The sequence below is a fragment of the Pelophylax lessonae genome (genome assembly GCF_965119305.1).
Source record: "Pelophylax lessonae genome assembly, chromosome: 9".
Taxonomy (NCBI): Eukaryota; Metazoa; Chordata; class Amphibia; order Anura; family Ranidae; genus Pelophylax; species Pelophylax lessonae.
Genome location: NC_138776.1, coordinates 272199258 through 272219263, shown reverse-complemented (window position 1 = coordinate 272219263; position 20006 = coordinate 272199258). Strand labels below are relative to the sequence as shown.

The following is a 20006-nucleotide window of genomic DNA, read 5'->3' as shown; positions in this document are numbered from 1 at the left end:
GGTCACCAATATGAAACCAATAATGGACCACTTGAAATTCGCTCCGGGTTTGGACTGAATCCATGTTTGTACAGAATTTGGCCTGTTTGGGGGGAGAGGGTCAGCGAGTGTCTGAACTAAATGGGTATTCAGCCAAGTTGAAGCTTCAGTTGCAGTATTACTATTGCTGCTAAATGTGGCAGCTTCCCGCTCAGGCTGGTTTATAGGGAGCCAGTGGCTGCAGGCACCCCGTGCATCCTCCCCTATGGACCATTCAGCCGTCAACTGGGGATTCCTGGCTAACAGGTGAATGCAAACAAAATGTAAAAAAACTGCATATGCACCCGAAAAAATCATACTAGACCCCTCAGGTCTGGTATGGGTTTTAGGAAGAAACCCTATGCATAAAAAAGGAACCAGATCCTCATCTGAGCATGCAGCCTGACTGGGGAATAAAAGGTGGGGGTAGGGTGTGAGCATATTCCCTCCTGAAGCATACCAGGTGTCAGCAACGTGTCCTGGGGAAGTATCTTGCCAAGTCCATTCACTCCTGGATGGAAAGTTGAACAAGTCCAATTTATGAACTCGTATCGGGGGAACATGAGGAATCTGTACAACAGAAGGCATCAGAAAATGTAAATCTGTTTGCAGAACACAGGGGAGATATTGGAACTCTAATTCGTGGTCACCTGGAAATAATGAAAAGGAGAAAGTCCATCCAAACTGTAAGATTGGTCAGAGACTAATTGGTATTATTCTGGGTATTGCTAGACTAGGTCTTGGTTACAGAGTGAAGGATATTTTCTTCAGCTTCTTAGTAAATAGGATAGAAATCTTCACAATCATATAGAAGAGGTTGGGGGTCCTGAGTAGTCATAGAAAGGTCCCCTAATAGTATAGGAAGAGGTGGTCTGGTGACATGGAGAATACCTGGATCTCCATCATTGAAAACATGGTGAGACAACAAATACAGTGGGACTGACACTACACTATACTAACACACTACACTATACTCACACTACGCTGTACTCACACTACACTGACACTACACTGACACTACACTATACTGACACACTACACTGACACTACACTATACTCACACTACACTATACTGACACTACACTATACTGACACACTACACTGTACTCACACTACACTATACTGACACTACACTATACTGAACTATACTCACACCACACTGACATTACACTATACTCACACTACACTGACACTATACTCACACTACACTATACTCACACTACACTGTACTCACACTACACTATACTGACGCACTACACTGACACTACACTACACTGACACTATATTCACACTACACTATACTCACACTACACTACGCTGTACTCACACTACACTATACTGACACACTACACTGACACTACGCTGTACTCACACTACACTATACTCACACTACACTATACTCACACTACTCTGAATCTACGCTGTACTCACACTACACTTTACTCGCACTACACTGACACTACACTATACTGACACACTACACTATACTCACACCACACTGACATTACACTACACTGACACACTACACTGACACTACACTATACTCACACCACACTGACATTACACTATACTCACACTACACTATATTCACACTACACTGACACTACAGTATACTAACAAACTATACTCAGACTATACTATATTTACACTATACTGACACACTACAATATATTGACACACCATATTCACACTATAGTGACACACTACACTCACATTATACTAACAACAATAAGTGAACACACTGACGCGCAAGGAGCAAACTGAGCCCTGCTATCTATCTCTACTACAACACACTGCAAAAGCTTTCTGTGGGAAGGAACCTTTTATAGTGTGGGATGGGACTATGAGTACTGAGCCCTGATTTGACAAAGTCATCATTACTTTGTCCAATCAGGGCACTGACAGTGCTCTGTGCCCTAATTGGCACAGCTTTGCACCTGACCAGTGGAACATCCCACTGAGTATCCTGTAAATTAGTTCGCCCAACTCTACTCCTGACCATGCACTCCAGCCATTATTTAGTTATCTCTAAACTGATGACCTGTAATGCCTTTTTTTTTTGTAATTCTTTATTTATTAAATGGTTACAGTACATTACAAACAATTAGTAGAATAAAAGGAAAACGAGGTACAACTGAACAGTTAACAGTGTCGCAGCACAGCAAATGAGAGCAACAGGAATAATTGTTTTACAACAGTTTTCCATCCTCCTGAAAGACCGTGTATGTGAAAGGAAAATTAGTCCTGTAAATAACAACCTCTTTTTGGATGGGATTGATGACGTCAATATGATGACGTCAATGTGATATGATCAATGGAAAGATAGCCTGAGATAGGAAATGGTATGGGGGATAGGGGAAAAAAGGAAGGGGAAGAAAGGAAAGCCTGGGAAGGGGAGAGTGAGGACATTGAGCGGGGCCTCTACAACCCATGGTCCCCAACCTCAATCATGCTGTGGGAATTCCTGCAGGTAAGTATCTGTAAAGACAAAGTGCTTCCAGTGCCTCCACTTGTCCCAGAAGCCCCCCGTCGTAAAGCATGGTTGTAAGATCCTCCATGTCTCTCAGTTCATTGACCTTGGAGAACCAAAAGGACTTTGGGGGTGCAGCAGACGATCTCCAACATAGGGAAATTCAAGCTTTTGGCTGCATTGAATAGGTGGATGGTGAGGGATGCCATATATTTTTTAATGGGCCTTCGGGTAAAATGGAGCAGGCATGCCACAGGGTCGCTTGAGAGGTCTACATTGGTCAGCTGATATATAATGTCAGTCACAGCTTGCCAGAAGGGTTTAATTTTGGGGCAGTCCCAAAAGATTTGGAAGACGGTCCCAGGGCCCATGTCACAGCGCCAGCATTTGTCAGGAGCTTGCAGAAAGAAGCGGTGGAGGGTTGGGGTACTCTAAACCACCTCATGAGTATTTTGTAGTTTGTTTCCTGTAATTTTCGTAGCTATGAATGATTTTTGAGCGAAGTGAAGAATTTTCTCTTTTTGGGAGTCTGTGAATTTGATGGATAAGTCGGCTTCCCATCTCGTTAGAAATGGGGGGGGGGGGGTGGGAAGTAAAGTAGCCGGGCACTTTGTAGGGTGGCATAGAGGGTGGCCAGGCTATGTCGGATCGGCTCGCGTTTGTAACAGATGCGCTCTAATTTTCGTGAGGGGTCTAGAAATACCAGGGATTCGGCTGCATTTACGGAGAAAATGTCTGAGTTGAAGACCACTCCAAAAGTCCAAGGGGAGGGTCCCCCACTGAAGTCAAGGAAGCGGCTAAGAGTTTCCCCGTCAGGCCTGAGGAAGTCCCAAAGGTGCAGGCGACCCCTGAGCCTCAAGCTCTGGAAATGCACACCCCCGAGGCCTGGCTCAAAGGCTGGGTTGTCCATGATGAGTATCATTGGAGAGGGCATAGGGCAGGGGTGTCAAATTTAAATTCATCGGTGGCCATATTAGCAGTATGGTTGCCCTCAAAGGGCCAGTTGTATCTGTAAGACTATGTTTCTACTCTTTATTATCATAAATAATTTTCTCAGTATTTAATTCAGGAGTGCGCTACTTATAGAGTGCAGGAATCAGGAGTGCGCTACTTACAGAGTGCAGGGATCAGGAGTGCGCTACGTACAGAGTGCAGGAATCAGGAGTGCGCTACGTACAGAGTGCAGGAATCAGGAGTGCGCTACGTACAGAGTGCAGGGATCAGGAGTGTGCTACATACAGAGTGCAGAAATCAGGAGTGCGCTACGTACAGAGTGCAGAAATCAGGAGTGCGTTACGTACAGAGTGCAGAAATCAGGAGTGCGCTACATACAGAGTGCAGAAATCAGGAGTGCGCTACGTACAGAGTGCAGAAATCAGGAGTGCGTTACGTACAGAGTGCAGGGATCAGGAGTGCGCTATGTACAGAGTGCAGGGATCAGGAGTGCGCTACGTACAGAGTGCAGGGATCAGGAGTGCGCTACGTACAGAGTGCAGGGATCAGGAGTGCTCTACGTACAGAGTGCAGGGATCAGGAGTGCGCTACGTACAGAGTGCAGGGATCAGGAGTGCGCTACGTACAGAGTGCAGGGATCAGGAGTGTGCTACGTACAGAGTGCAGGGATCAGGAGTGCGCTACGTACAGAGTGCAGGGATCAGGAGTGCGCTACATACAGAGTGCAGGGATCAGGAGTGCGCTACATACAGAGTGCAGGGATCAGAAGTGCGCTATGTACAGAGTGCAGGGATCAGGAGTGCTCTACGTACAGAGTGCAGGGATCAGGAGTGCGCTACGTACAGAGTGCAGGGATCAGGAGTGCGCTACGTACAGAGTGCAGGGATCAGGAGTGCTGACAGCTATGCCGTGCCCAATGCGCATGTGCTTAGCTCACAAATAGCCGGCACCGCAAGTGGGACTGAGGAGGTGAGAGAATGGGAGATGTTTATTCTCGTTTCCTTGGAGACCGACTAGCGGCACATGCGTTGATACAAAGCCGCCGCCGCCGTTCGCGGGACTGAGGGAGAGGATGTTTACTCTTGTTGCCTGGGAGACCTGGCATTGAGAAAAACGAACAGTGGGGAGCAAAAGTGGTGGTGGCCAGAGGCCGCTGCCAAGGGCCACATGACAAGGCCTGGTGGGCCGGATTCGGCACGCGGGCCTTGTGTTTGCCACCTGTGGCATAGGGGATACTGAAGTGTGATGGAGGTCTTCCCGGACAACTGTGAGTGTGCTCCCTAAGGTAGGGTGTTTAAGGAGCTCCTCAGGAAGAGGAAGGGTAATCAAGGCAAACTTTTTGCAGCGTTGTCAGAATCTTCCATCTCCATGGCCACCCGGCTCTTGGCCTCGGCGTGGCAATGCCAGTCAACCAGCCTGGTGAGGTGTGTGGCCCTCTGGTGAGGTGTGTGGCCCTCTGGTGAGGTGTGTGGCCCTATAGTAAGTCCTGATACACAACTGTAATGCCTTTTAAAGCGTCACCTATGGATCATTTTTGGATACCAAAATTTGGTCGACACACTTTTTTTTTGTGTACACTAAATTTTTTTTTTTATTATACATTTTACTTTTATGAAGATTGCAGTAAAAATAATAATTCAGAAAATAGTTAAGATAGAAATCCGATTGGTCATAAAAAAGGGTTGTCCGGAACGTGGAGGCGGAGTCGTTATTGATTTGCGTACAATACAATACAGAACGTGTTACATTATTACGGGCTAGGGAGTGACGTCATCCCGCACAGCACACCCGGAAGAGGCGTGTCTACACCCGGAAGAGGCGTGTCTACACCCGGGAAGGGGCAGGCCGGGACCGCTCAGCGTGGTATGGAGCTTCGGGAAATGTCTGCAGAGCAGAGGGGAGAAATTGGGACTCTAATTCATGGAAATAATGAAAAGGAGAAAGTCCATCCAAACCGTGAGATTGGTCAGAGACTCATTGGGATCATTCTGGGCATTGCCAGACTAGGCCTTGGTTACAGAGTGACGGGTGATGCTATATATCAGAGTATATCTGAGGTGTATATCAGGGTGTGCTTCTTCCCCACATGTCCACCAACATTCATATAGAAGACATTTCCCGCACTCAAGGCACTAATACACCTCGGGAGTTGTGTGGGACCCCTGATGTAAAGGAAGATAGGACTTCAGTGAGGAACAATTCCTTCACTCAGGACAGGAATACGGCTTCTCCCCCGTGTGAGATCTCTGATGTCTGTAAAGACTGGACTTCACTGAAAAACATTTCCCGCACTCAGAACAGGAAAACGGCTTCTCTCCTGTGTGACACCTCTGATGGCTAGAAAGATTGGACTTCACTGAAAAACATTTGCCGCACTCAGAACAGGAAAATGGCTTCTCCCCCGTGTGAGATCTCTGATGTCTGTGAAGAAGTGACTTCCCTGAAAAACATTTCCCGCACTCAGAACAGGAAAACGGCTTTTCTGCTGTGTGAGATTGCTGATGGCTATAAAGATTGGACTTCAATGAAAAACATTTCCCGCACTCTGGACACGAATATGGCTTCTCCCCCGTGTGCAATCTCTGATGTTGGGAAAGATAGGACTTATCTGTAAAACATTTCTTGCACTCAGGACAGGAGTATGGCTTTTCCCCCGTGTGGGACCTCTGATGTCTGGAAAGATCTGATTTTTGTACAAAACGTTTCCCGCACTCAGGACAGGAAAGTGCCTTCTCCCCCGTGTGAGACCATTGGTGTGTGCGGAGAATGGATTTCCTTGAAAAACTTTTCGCGCACTCAGAACAAGAAAACGGCTTTTCCCCCGTGTGAGTCCTCTGATGTGTGACAAGGTCTGATTTTTGTACAAAACGTTTCCCGCATTCAGAACAGAAGTACGGCTTTTCTCCCGTGTGCAGTCGCTGATGAGTGTAAAGATTGGTCTTATTTGAAAAACATTTCCCGCACTCAGGACAGGAAAAAGGCTTCTCCCCCGTGTGAAACCTCTGATGTCTGGAAAGATAATGTTTACTTGAAAAAAATTTCCCACACAAAGGACAGGAATACGGCTTCTCTCCTGTGTGTGACCTCTGATGAAGGGTGAAATCAGACATGTTTGAAAAGCATTTCCCGCACTCAGGACAGGAATACGGCTTCTCACAAGTATGAGATCTTTTATGCTCATTAAGTCTGTATTTAAAAGGAAAACATTTCCCACACTCAGCACAGGAAAATGGCTTCTCCCCCGTATGACACCTCTCATGTATGTAAAGATTGGACTTCTTTGAAAAACACTTCCCGCACTTAATACAGGAAAATGGCTTCTCGCCTGTGTGCAATCTCTGATGAATGGAGAGATTGGACTTCTGTGAAAAACATTTCCCACACTCAGGGCAGGAATACGGCTTCTCACCTGTGTGAGATCTTTTATGCACATTAAGATCGTGTTTAAAACGGAAAGACTTCCCGCACTCAGTACAAGAAAACCTCTTATCTGTTGGAAGGACAGCACTGTCCCTCACAGTCTGAGGTTCCTCAGGATAAGAGGAATACGATGGTTCGGCACCGTCCCTCACAGTCTGAGGTTCCTCAGGATAAGAGGAATATGATGGTCCGGCACCGTCCCTCACAGTCGGAGGTTCCTCAGGATAAGAGGAATACGATGGTTCGGCACTGTCCCTCACAGTCTGAGGTTCTCCAGGATAAGAGGAATACGATGGTCCATCTACACTGTGTGGTGCCGGATGGACATTTGAGGTAGCTGGGTTTTCTCCTGGACTATACTGTGTGATGTCCTCATCTTCTACTTTACAGTCTGGAGACAAAGTGAGACAATCCTCTGAGGTTTTCCTCATCTCCCGTCCATCTACTAAAATAGAAATACAAAGATTATTACTAGACATCAACAGATTGGTTCTCCTAAACCAGGACTCCGCCCACATCAGGCAGCTTTGTCTCTGAGGATCTTACAATTCCTTCATAGACTTGTGCATGTGGTATGCCGGTAGTGCCTGGGCCCACCCTAATCACCCCATGCACATTAAGCAAGCCAAAGATGATGCAATTACAGGATGATATCACCCAGTCCCCACCCTACACTTGACCAATCAGTGAGAAGTATGGGTGGAGGAATGTATTAATGTTAATGACCCACCTGTGCTGATCTCTGTAGGAGTGTCCTCCTCTATAAATGTCCCCGTTATTCCATCCTCCTCCATAGACTGCTGCTCATCCCTCACATACGTCTCCTCTTCTTCTGATTTAACCTCAAATTCTATATCGATTGGATCTCCACTCTAAATCAGGAAAATGAGAGAAAATATCATCTGTAGGATATAAGCTTACAAACAAAATCCACATATCATCTCCACCAATCCATGTTCTAGAAGCTCCGTCCCACCAACCTTGTAACATTGAGGGATGGTGTGACATTCCTGTGTGGAATCCCGGGAATACAGAGGACGGGGACATCTCTCTGGTGGGTTCCTGGTATTAGGTGGCTCCATCATATCCTTGTGTCCTTCTGAAAACTCCTCCATCACTCCATACTCCTCATCCTCCTCTTTATACTCTTCTTTTACAGAAATATTATCATCCCCGAGGTTTCCGCTCTGCATATATAACAAAACATTCATTGTAACAAACATTCTGTGTATAAATCATAACTACCAATAATTGTCAATCATCTACCTGATGATGGTGAGGAATGGTGTGACCTTCCTGTGTGGAATCCCGGGAATACAGAGGACGGGGACATCTCTCTGGTGGGTTTCTGTAGCTGGATGACTCCACCATGGTGTCCTGGTACAGATCTTTGTGTACTTCCTCTATGACCCCATCCTCATCCTCCTCCTCTTTTATCTCTTCTTTAACCTCAACTTTAGAATCTCTCAGGTTTCCACTCTGAATATATAATAAAAATGACATCAATGGTAACAATGCAGATAATGTACAGATCCTAATGATACTATCAGTGATTGTTCCTCATCTACCTGATGATGGTGAGGGATGGTGTGACCTTCCTGTGTGGAATCCCGGGAATACAGAGGACGGGGCCATCTCTCTGGTGGGTTCCCATTACTGGATCCATCTGTAGGAAACACACACACTGACTGAATACATTGTTTCTATGTGTTTATCAGATGATGGGGGATCTAGGTGGAGCCTCCGTACTGCTCTCTCCTTTACAATAAAGTCTCCTCTTACCCGGTGATGTGAGGGGCGGCTGATTCTCCATCATGACGTCCTTGTAGAGATCCTTGTGTCCTTCTAAATACTCCCACTCCTCCATGGAGAAATAGACAGTGACATCCTGACACCTTATAGGAACCTGACACACACAATGATACAGTCACCATCCAGACACATCCCTTGTCTGTTACTGGATAATGTCCCAGAATTCCCAGCACCGCTCACCTCTCCTGTCAGCAGCTCCATCATCTTCTTGGTGACTTCTAGAATCTTCTGCATGTTGTGTCTCTCAGGTTTTAGGGAGTCACATGGAGGCACTGTGATGGTCATATGATCACCTGACTTCAGAAGAGGAAATCTCTGTATTGGAGAACCAATAGGAATATCATGTTAGAATCCCAGAATCCTCCTCACCTCTCCGGTCAGGTCTGTGTATTATTAATAGAGATAAGAGTGATGTCATGTGACCTCCCAGAATCCTCCTTACCTCTCCGGTCAGCAGGTAGATGATCTCCAGGGTGAGGTTTAGTATCTTCTCAGTCATGTGACTCCGGTCCTCCTCCATCCTCATTCGTTCTGTCACTCGATCTATACAGGTTTCTGTCTAGACAGGTAAGGATAAAAATATATATGTAAGAGGAGGAATGTTCTGACCCTGAAGGGGTTAATCTAGGTTTCCACACTATATATGTGTGTATCATCATCTGCTGGAGATAAAAGAGGTCACAGTGACTATGGAGGAAGAGGATGGACATGACGGGGGGAGGGGGTTACTGGGTGTAAATAGAAAATAAGATCTTATTACCTCCTCTGCTGCCACTTCCAGCAACGTCACCTCGTTACTGTGTACGTCATGGAACTTCCTGTCTTTATCTGACATCACTTCCTGTCTTCCATAGAGACTTCCTGTCTGGGTAGAAGTGAGATCACCACCTTGTGGAGCTCAGAGGAACTGCAGCCCCAAGAAACGTCTCGTATTGAGAACACGGCCTTGTGCTGTGTGTGTATGTACTGTATTATATTATTATTATTATACAGGATTTATGTAGCGCCAACAGTTTGCGCAGCGCTTAACAAAATGAAGGCAGACATTACAGTTACAATACAATTTGGAACAAAAGGAATCAGAGGGCCCTGCTCGTTAGAGCTTACAATCTAAAAGGGAGGGTCAATTGATACAAAAGGCAATAGCTGTGGGGGATGAGCTGATGGAGCAAGTGAAACAGTGTTATTAGTTAGTAGCCGGGTAGGCTTCTTTAAAGAGAAGAGTTTTCAGGGATCGTCTAAAGATGGATAGATTAGAGGACAGTCGGACATATTGGGGTAGAGAGTTCCAAAGAATGGGAGAAGCTCTGGAGAAATCCTGGAGGCGAGCATGGGAAGAGGTGACAAGGGAGCTAGAGAGCAGGAGGTCTTGGGAGGACCGAAGAGAGCGGCTTGGTTGATATTTTGAGATCAGGTTAATGATCTAGCTGGGGGCAGAGTTGTGGATGGCTTTGTAAACTATTGTTAGCACTTTGAATTTTATTCGTTGGGTGAGTGGAAGCCAGTGAAGGGATTGGCAGAGAGGGGAGGAGCCAGTGAAGGGATTGGCAGAGAGGGGTGGAGCCAGTGAAGGGATTGGCAGAGAGGGGTGGAGGACACTGAACGGTTGGTAAGGTGGATAAGTCTTGCAGCAGCATTCATTATGAATTGAAGGGGGGATAATCTATGTAAGGGTAATCCAATGAGGAGGGAGTTGCAATAGTCGAGGCGAGAGATAACCAGGGAGTGAATTAAAAGCTTGGTGGTGTCATTGGTTAAAAAGGGACGTATTCTAGCGATGTTGCGGAGGTTAAGGTGGCATGATTTGGACAAGGATTGGATGTCAGCCTGAAAGGACAGTGCAGAGTCCAGGGTTACCCCTAGCACCTTGGCATGTGTGGAAGGACTGATAGTTGTTCCATTGATCTTGACAGAGAATTCCGGGGAAGGGGCACGTGGAGGAGGAAATATTATGAGCTCAGTTTTAGATAAATTCACTTTGAGGAAGTGGTGTGACATCCAGGCTGATATGTCTGTTAGTAAATCAGTGATGCGGGAGGAGACTGATGGGGTGAGCTGAGGGGTAGAGAGGTAGATTTGGGTGTCATCAGCATAGAAATGGTAGTGGAAGCCATGGGAGACTATTAGCTGACCCAGGGAGGAGGTATAGATTGAGAATAGTAGCGGTCCAAGGACAGAACCTTGGGGGACCCCAACGGTAAGAGGAGTTGCAGAGGAGTAAGTGGAATTGTAAGTGACACTGAAGGTGCGGTGAGATAGGTAAGATTCGAACCAATGGAGAGCACAGCTATGGAGACCGAGCAAACTGAGTTTTTTTAGAAGGAGGGGGTGGTCAACAGTATTAAAGGCAGCAGAGAGGTCCAAGAGTAAGAGTATCGAGTAGTGACTATTGGTTTTAGCTGTTAGTAAGTCATTTGTAGGTTTTAGGAGAGAAGTTTCTGTGGAGTGTTGCCGGCGAAATCCAGACTGAAGGGGATCAAGGAGGTTATTCTCAATGAGGTGCTCGCTCAGGCGGTTGTAGACTAAACGTTCAAGGAGTTTGGAAGCAAAAGGGAGTAAGGAGATGGGTCTTAAGTTTTTAAGATTGGAGGGGTCTAGCGAGGCTTTCTTTGGTATGGGAGTTACTAGCGCATGTTTTAGAGAGCTGGGGAAGATGCCAGTGGAGAGGGAGAGGTTGAAGATATGAGTTAAAGAGTGTAGGATAGAGTCAGAGGGTGACCGTAGTATTTGAGAAGGAACAGGGTCCAGGGGGCAGGAAGTTAGGTGGGCATTAGAAAAAATTTTAGTGACTTCCTCTACAGTAGTTGGGTTAAACAAGGGAAGTATTGATTGTGCAGGAGGACAAGGTGTGTAAGGTGAGGGAGATATCTTTAGTGTAAAAATCTCTTCACAAATTGTATCGATCTTATTTTTGAAGTGATTGGCAATCTCTTGGGCAGTGAGTAAGTTAGTGGGTGGAGGCAATGGAGGACGAAGTAGAGCGTTGAAGGTAGAAAAGAGTTGACGGGGACTGTGTGAGAGGGTGTTAATGAGAGTGATAAAGTAGGTCTGTTTGGCAGTGTGGAGGCAGGAACTGTATTTTTGGAGGGCAGATTTATATTGGCTGAAATCTTGCTGTGACTTAGTCTTATGCCACAGACGCTCAAGAGCGCGACTACGTTTTTTGAGGCTTCTGGTATTGTCTGTCTGCCAGGGTTGTAGCGGTCGGGGCCTGATTCTGTGTGTAGTGAGGGGGGCCAAAGCATCCAGGGTAGATGACAGTGAACTGTTGTAGACAGAAGTGGCCATGTTGGGGCAGGAGAGGGATGATATTGTGTTGAAGAGACAATCTGTATCAGAAAAAAGAAGTGAAGGGTTAAGATGGCGAAGGTTTCTACAGGTAATTGTTCGGTAGTTGGAAGGTAAGTAGGAGGACAAGGAGAGACTGAAACTAATGAGGTGGTGATCAGAGAGAGGGAATGGATTGTTGGAGAGGTTGTGAGGGGTGCATAGGTAGGAGAACATGAGGTCAAGGCTGTTGCCATTAGAGTGAGTAGAAGCATCTGTCCATTGTTTTAGGTCAAAAGAGGAGGTTAAGCTGAAAAGTTTAGAAGTAGCAGGAGTGTTAAGATTAACAGGGATGTTGAAGTCTCCAAGAATGATTGTGGGAATTTCAGAAGAGAGAAAGTAGGGTAGCCAGGCAGAGAAGTCATCAAGGAAGCCTGATACCGGTCCAGGAGGCCGATAGATCACAGCAATTCTCAACCAAACTGGAGAAAATAGACGAATACAGTGAGCTTCAAATGAGGAGAGAGACAGAGAAGGGGGTGGATGAAGAACCTGAAAAGTGCTTTGAGGGGAAAGCAGAATTCCAACCCCACCTCCTTTCCGTCCACTAGGCCTGGGAGAGTGAGTCCACAGGAGGCCACCATGGGAGAGGGCAGCAGGAGAAGGAGAGTCAGATTCTTGAAGCCAGGTCTCAGTAATTGCAAGCAGGTTGAAGGAGTTTGTGATAAATAGGTCATGGACAGAGGTGAGTTTGTTGCAAACAGAGCGGGCATTCCAGAGGGCGCAGGAGAAGGGGAGGTTGGCTCTAGGCAGAAGAGGAATAGAAACCAGATTGTGTGGATTTCGGCTGGTGTCAGAGGATAGGGGGTGATGGGTATGTTTGCCAAAGGTAAATGATGGGGGTCCAGGATTTGGGGAAATATCTCCAGAGGTTAGGAGAAGCAGAAGGGTGAGGGAGGTGATATGGGAGTGTGATTTATGAGGGGGGACACATCTCAGTGTCCTGTAGGTTTTATTGGTGTGTGGGTTCAGAATCAGCAGGAGTTGATGAGTGCAGTATAAAGGTGAGGGTGATATATACAAGCTGTGGGGCGGAGATGAGGGGTAAAGGAGAGAAAGTTTTAGGAGAGAGGATGCAAACATGAGAAGGAGAATTAGGGATTGCATAATACAGGGTGGTGAGATTGAGAAGTAGACTGAATGTGAGATGGAAAAGTTGTATAGAGTCTCAGATCACCTGTAGTCTGTCTGTTGGCTTGCAGTTGTATGCTTTGTGCATTCGCTGAGGTGCTGAGCCGAAGTGTAATACTTAATCCAATATTAATACTTTATCCAAGATGGTAGTTGCCAATGCAACCCCTGCCTGTATATCCTTATAGATGGGTCATCTCCACTCCCACCAAGGGGGAGAAATATATTACTGCTTAGTCCAGCCTTTCTCAGCCAGGGTTCCTCCAAAAGGTTTCTAGGGGTTCCATGAGCAATGAACAATTTCTGTCTCTCAGTAACAATGATTTCCTGATGATGTCAGCGAGTGTCTGAACTAAATGGGTATTAGGCCAAGTTGAACCTTTAGTTGCAGTATTACTATTGCTGCTAAATGTGGCAGCTTCCCACTCAGGCTGGCTTATGGGGAGCCAGCGGCTGCAGGCACCCCAACACCTGGTGGTGCATCCTGCCCCTCCGCACCATTTAGCTGTCAACTGGGGCTAACAGGTGAATGCAATCAAAATGTAAAAAAAAACTGCATAGGGACCCAAAAGAAAAATCATACTAGACCCCTCAGGTCTGGTATGGATTTTAGGAAGGAACCCTTTGCATAAAACAGGAAAAATGTGGGGTACTCCCCCTCCCCCCTGAAATCCATACCAGATCCTAATCTGAGCATGCGGCCTGACTGGGGACTAAAGGGTGGGGAGAAGGGAGTGAGCATATTTCCCTCCTGAACCATACCAGGTGTCAGCAATGTGTCCTCAGCGTGGGGGGGGGGGGGTATCTTGCCAAGTCCATTCACTCCTCTTGGAAAGTTGATCAAGTTCAATGTTTGAGCTCATATCTGAGAACATGAGGAATCTGTACAACAGAAGGCTTCGGGAAATGTATATCTGTCTGCAGAACACAGGGGAGATATTGGAACTCTAATTCGTCGTCACCTGAAAATAATTAAAAGGAGAAAGTCCATCCAAAGTCTGGGATTGGTCAGAGACTAATTGGTATTATTCTGGGCATTGCCAGACTAGGTCTTAGTTACAGAGTGAAGGACATTTTATTCAGCTTCTGAGTAAATAGGATAGAAATCTTCACAATCCTATAGAAGAGGTTGGGGTCCTGAGTAGTCATAGAAAGGTCCCCTAATAGTAGAGGAAGATGTGGTCTGGAGAAATGGAGAAGACTCAGGTCAATCTCTGGATCTCCATCATTGGAAACATCCCCATCCATCCTCATTATCACTGGAGACAACCTGGCAATACGCTGCAGCTAGGGGAACATGACTACCGACTTGTGTACCACTGTTCTCGCTGTGTTCAAATAAGTCAGCTGACTCTTCCATGCCTGATGCTGGGGCTATGGCAGGAGTAGTTGTGGACAAGGAGGCAGAATAAGTCGCTCTGGCAGCTGCAGTGGACTGCGCACTAGTCTCTTCTTGGGTGAAGGAGGGTGAGGATGGTTTAGTAAGCCGGTCCACCACCTCCTCTGCATGCTGTGGCTGGATGGCACGGGCAACATCACCAGAGGAAATGATGCCCTGCCTGAGGACTGACCGCGTCCACCTTTACCTGTGGACAAATACGCTGCTGGCCCCTCACAGTGCCATGGGAAAGTCTGCCTCTCCTTGGTGGCCTCCCAGACATGATGGGGGGGGGGGGCTTATTACTAAATTGTAATAGAGACGGGGAGATGTGTACGTGGATGCACTTTAATCAATGGAAAGTGGTGTTGGGTGCACTATAAATTGAGGACTGTCGCTGAGAGAAATGTAAAACTATAAAAAAAACACTACACTGACACTACACCATACTGACACACTACACTAACACTACGCTGTACTCACACTACAATGACACTACACTACACTCACACTACACAGACACTACACTATAGTCCCACTACAATGACACTACACTATACTAACACTACACTGACACTACACTATACTCACATTACACTATACTGACACTACACTGACACTACACTATACTCACATTACACTATACTGACACTACACTATACTCACACTACAATGACACTACACTATACTAACACTACACAGACACTACACTATAGTCACACTACACTAACACTACACTATACTAACACTACACTATACTAACACTACACTATACTCACACTACAATGACACTACACTATACTCACACTACACTATACTAACACTACACTGACACTACACTATAGTCACACTATACTAACACTACACTATACTCACACTACACTGACACTACACTATACTAACACTACACTGACACTACACTATACTCACACTACACTGACACTACACTATACTAACACTACACTGACACTACACTATACTCACACTACTTTGACACTACACTAACACTACACTATACTCACACTACACTGGCACCACACTATACTAACATTACACTGACACTACACTGTACTGACACACTACACTAACACTACGCTATACTCACACTACACTGACACTACACTCACACTACGCTATACTAACACTATACTCACACTACAATGACACTACACTATACTCACACTACAATGACGCACTACACTGACACTACACTATACTCACACTACACTATACTAACACTACACTGACACTACGCTGTACTCACACTACACTGACACTACGCTGTACTCACACGACACTGACACTACACTATACTGATACTACACTATACTCACACTACACTGACACTACACTATACTCACACTACACGAAACTGACACACTATACTGACACATATTATTCACACTATACTGACACACTACACTATACTGACACACTACACTGACACTACACTTACACTATACTGACACACTGAACTTACACTTTACTGACTCACTATAGGAACACTCTACACAATAAGTGAACACACTAAATCGCTAGGAGCAAACTGAGCCGTGCTCTATTTATCTCCACTACACCAACACACTGCAAAAGCTTTCTGTGGGAAGGAACCTTTTATAGTGTGGGATGGGACTATGAGTACTGAGCCCCGATTGGACAAAGTCATCATCACTTAGTCCAATCAGGGCATTGACAGTGCTCTGTGCCCTAATTGGCAAAGCCTTGCACCTGACCAGCAAAACATCCCACCGAGCACCCCGCAAATTCGGGTGTTCACCAAATAGTAGATGTAGAACTTTTGCTTGACCCAAACCGTTTGCCCAACTCTACTCCTGACCACTGCACTCCGGGCCATTATTTACAGTTATCTCTAAACTGATGACCTGTAAAGCCTTTTGAAGCGTCACCTTTGGATAATTTTTAGATACCAAAATTTGTCAACACACTTCTTTTTTTATTCAACATTTTTTTTATTATAAATTTTACTGTTATGAAGATTGCAGTAAAAATCATAAATCAGGAAATAGTAAAAAGGTAGAAATCCAATTGATCAGGAAAATCACTTGTCCGGAATGTGGAGGCGGAGTCATTATTGATTTGGTACAATACAATACACAACGTGTTACATAATTATGGGCTAGGGAGTGACGCCATCCCGCACAGCACACCCGGAAGAGGCGTGTCTACATCCGGGAAGGGGCAGGCCAGGACCGTTCAGCGTGGTATGGAGCTTCAGGAAATGTATATCTGTCTGCAGAATACAGGGGAGATATTGGGACTCTAATTAATGGAAATAATGAAAAGGAGAAAGTCCATCCAAACCGTGAGATTGGTCAGAGACTCATTGGTATTATTCTGGGCATTGCCAGACTAGGTCTTGATTACAGAGTGAAGGGTGATGCTATATATCAGAATATATCTGAGGTGTATATCAGGGCGTTCTTCTTCCCCACATGTCCACCAACATTCATATAGAAGACATTTCCCGCACTCAAGGCACTAATACACCTCCAGGGTTGTGTGGGACCCCTGATGTACAGGAAGACAGGACTTAAGTGAAGAGCAATTCCAGCACTCAGATCAGGAATACAGCTTCTCCTCCATGTGAGATCTCTGATGTCTGGAAAGATTTGACTTTATTGAAAAACATTTCCTGCACTCAGAACAGGAAAATGGCTTCTCTCCTGTGTGAGATCTCTGATGGCTATAAAGATTAGATTTCAATGAAAAACATTTCCTGCACTTTGGACAGGAATATGGCTTCTCCCCGGTGTGCAATCTTTGATGTTGAGAAAGATAGGACTTGTCTGAAAAACATTTCCCGCACTCAGGACAGGAGTATGGCTTTTCCCCTGTGTGGGACCTCTGATGTCTGACAAGATCTGATTTTTGTACAAAACATTTCCCGCACTCAGGACAGGAATACGGCTTCTCACCTGTGTGGCACCTCTGATGTGAGAAAAGATCAGATTTTTGTACAAAACGTTTCCCGCACTCAGGACAGGAATACAGCTTCTCTCCTGTGTGAGATTTCTGATGTCTGTAAAGAATGGACTTCTGTGAAAAACATTTCCCACACTCTGGACAGGAATACGGCTTTTCTCCCGTGTGTAATCTCTGATGTTGGCAAAGATTGGACTTATCTGAAAAACATTTCCCGCACTCAAGACAGGAATATGGCTTTTCCCCTGTGTGGGACCTCTGATGTCTGACAAGATCTGATTTTTGTACAAAACATTTCCCACAATCAGGACAGGAATACGGCTTCTCCCCCGTGTGAGACATCTGATGTGAGACCAGGTCTGATTTTTGTACAAAACATTTCCCACACTCAGAGCAGGAATACGGTTTTTCTCCCACGTGCAATCTTTGATGTGTGTAAAGATTGGACTTCTGTGAAAAACATTTCCCACACTCAGGGCAGGGATACGGCTTCTCTCCTGTGTGAGTTCTCTGATGCACATTAAGTTTAGAGAGAAAAGGGAAACACTTCCCGCACTCAGGACAAGAAAACCTCTTATCTGTTGGAAGGACAGCACCGTCCCTCGCAGTCTGAGGTTCCTCAGGATAAGAGGAATACGATGGTCCGGCACTGTCCCTCACAGTCTGAGGTTCCTCAGGATAAGAGGAATACGATGGTCCGGCACCGTCCCTCACAGTCTGAGGTTCCTCAGGATAAGAGGAATACGATGGTCCGGCACTGTCCCTCACAGTCTGAGGTTCCTCAGGATAAGAGGAATACGATGGTCCGGCACTGTCCCTTACAGTCTGAGGTTCCTCAGGATAAGAGGAATACGATGGTCCGGCACTGTCCCTCACAGTCTGAGGTTCCTCAGGATAAGAGGAATACGATGGTCCATCTACACTGTGTGGTGGCGGATGGACATTTGAGGTAGCCGGGTTTTCTCCTGGACTATACTGTGTGATGTCCTCATCTTCTACTTTACAGTCTGGAGACAAAGTGAGACAATCCTCTGAGGTTTTCCTCATCTCCCGTCCATCTACTAAAATAGAAATACAAAGATTATTACTAGACATCAGCAGATTGGTTCCCCTTATCAACCAAGATGAAGACTGGACTGATCCTGAAGACCACCATCATTGGGTTACTGACTCCTCCCTCATTATCACTTTTTGTTGAAGGTCCCAAAGTTGGAGGATGTTATCACTTTATTATCAACATGTAAAAGTCTGTCCTCCAATTAAATCATCAGATATAAAATGTCCAGCTGGTAGGAAATGGGTGTAACAAAAGAGAATCCATATTATGTGTATATATAGCAGTGGGTAGAGGGGAGAGAGAAGAAGTCAGGAGTATATAATGTACAACATAGAGTATATAGTGCAGGGATCAGGAGTATGTAATGTACAGCATAGAGTATATAGTGCAGGGGTCAGGAGTATGTAATGTACAGCATAGAGTATATAGTGCAGGGGTCAGGAGTATGTAATGTACAACATAGAGTATATAGTGCAGGGGTCAGGAGTATGTAATGTACAGCATAGAGTATATAGTGCAGGGGACAGGAGTATGTAATGTACAATTAATGGATCAGCCATAACATCATGACCACCCACCTAATATTAAGTGCGGCCCCCCAGAATCTCCATAAATCCAGTCTAGAGACATAAATTGTGTCTGCAGCACAGAGAGGGAAGATTATCCGAGAGAAATACAGGAATTCAGGACGCAACTCAGGAAAGTGACCAAGATATTACAGGCTGATATCACCCAGTCCTTGCCCTACCCTGGACCAATCAGTGAGCAGAATGGGTGGAGGAATGTATTTAGTGTTAATGACCCACCTGTGCTGATCTCTATAGGAGTGTCCTCCTCTATAAATGTCCCCGTTATTCCATCCTCCTCCATAGACTGCTGATCATCCCTCACATACGTCTCTTCTTCTTCTGATTTAACCTCAACTTTTATATCTATCAGATCTTCACCCTAAACCAAGAGAAGGAGAGAGAATATCATCTGTAAAATACAAGCTCTAATAATGGGTGACTTCAAAGAAAATATCATCTTGCAGGGTTCACACATCTTCATGTCAGAGAGTTTATTAACTTTCACATTCTAGTAGTTCAGTTCCACCAACCTGATCATGTGTATAGTTTTGATCCTCCTGTGTGGAATCCCGGGAATACAGAGGATGGGGACATCTCTCTGGTGGGTTTCTGTAACTGGATGGCTCCACCATGGTGTCCTTGTACAGACCTTTGTGTACTTCCTCCATCACCCCATCCTCATCATCCTCCTCTTTTATCTCTTCTTTAACCTCAACTTTAGAATCTCTCAGGTTTCCACTCTGAATATATAATAAAAATGACATCAATGGTAACAATGCAGATAATGTACAGATCCTAATGATACTATCAGTGATTGTTCCTCATCTACCTGATGATGGTGAGGGATGGTGTGACCTTCCTGTGTGGAATCCCGGGAATACAGAGGACGGGGACATCTCTCTGGTGGGTTCCCATTACTGGATCCAT

At 45.5% G+C, this 20006-nt stretch overlaps 5 protein-coding genes across 5 annotated transcripts in view; all 5 read right to left on the bottom strand.

Moving 5' to 3' along the window:
- Nucleotides 1-9223, bottom strand: part of LOC309562718 (uncharacterized protein) — a 125551-nt gene extending 116328 nt beyond the window's left edge. Inside the window, exons 1-3 of the mRNA XM_082267006.1 lie at nt 9117-9223; nt 8855-8989; nt 8645-8768 (exon numbers count right to left, since the gene is read on the bottom strand). Coding sequence (XP_082123132.1) covers nt 8645-8768; nt 8855-8989; nt 9117-9200 — 343 coding nt within the window. The 5' untranslated portion in view covers nt 9201-9223. The remainder of the gene's footprint in view (nt 1-8644; nt 8769-8854; nt 8990-9116) is intronic.
- The window catches only part of LOC309562616 (uncharacterized protein), a 679009-nt gene that overhangs the window by 649037 nt on the left and 9966 nt on the right, over nt 1-20006 (bottom strand).
- Nucleotides 1-20006, bottom strand: part of LOC309562621 (uncharacterized protein) — a 478591-nt gene that overhangs the window by 457813 nt on the left and 772 nt on the right. The window contains exons 4-6 of the mRNA XM_082266874.1: nt 19909-20006; nt 19739-19819; nt 8129-8239 (exon numbers count right to left, since the gene is read on the bottom strand). Coding sequence (XP_082123000.1) covers nt 8129-8239; nt 19739-19819; nt 19909-20006 — 290 coding nt within the window. The remainder of the gene's footprint in view (nt 1-8128; nt 8240-19738; nt 19820-19908) is intronic.
- LOC309564112 (uncharacterized protein) lies at nt 5518-7852 on the bottom strand (the record flags this gene model as incomplete). The annotated part of the gene is made up of 4 exons (XM_082268740.1): nt 5518-5863; nt 5996-6293; nt 6546-7017; nt 7784-7852. The coding sequence occupies 4 exons, from the start codon at nt 7850-7852 to the stop codon at nt 5647-5649; spliced, it is 1056 nt and encodes a 351-aa protein (XP_082124866.1). The 3' UTR covers nt 5518-5646.
- On the bottom strand, nt 17091-19070 carry LOC309564111 (uncharacterized protein; the record flags this gene model as incomplete). Its single annotated transcript, XM_082268739.1, has 2 exons — nt 17091-18170; nt 19053-19070. The coding sequence occupies 2 exons, from the start codon at nt 19068-19070 to the stop codon at nt 17091-17093; spliced, it is 1098 nt and encodes a 365-aa protein (XP_082124865.1).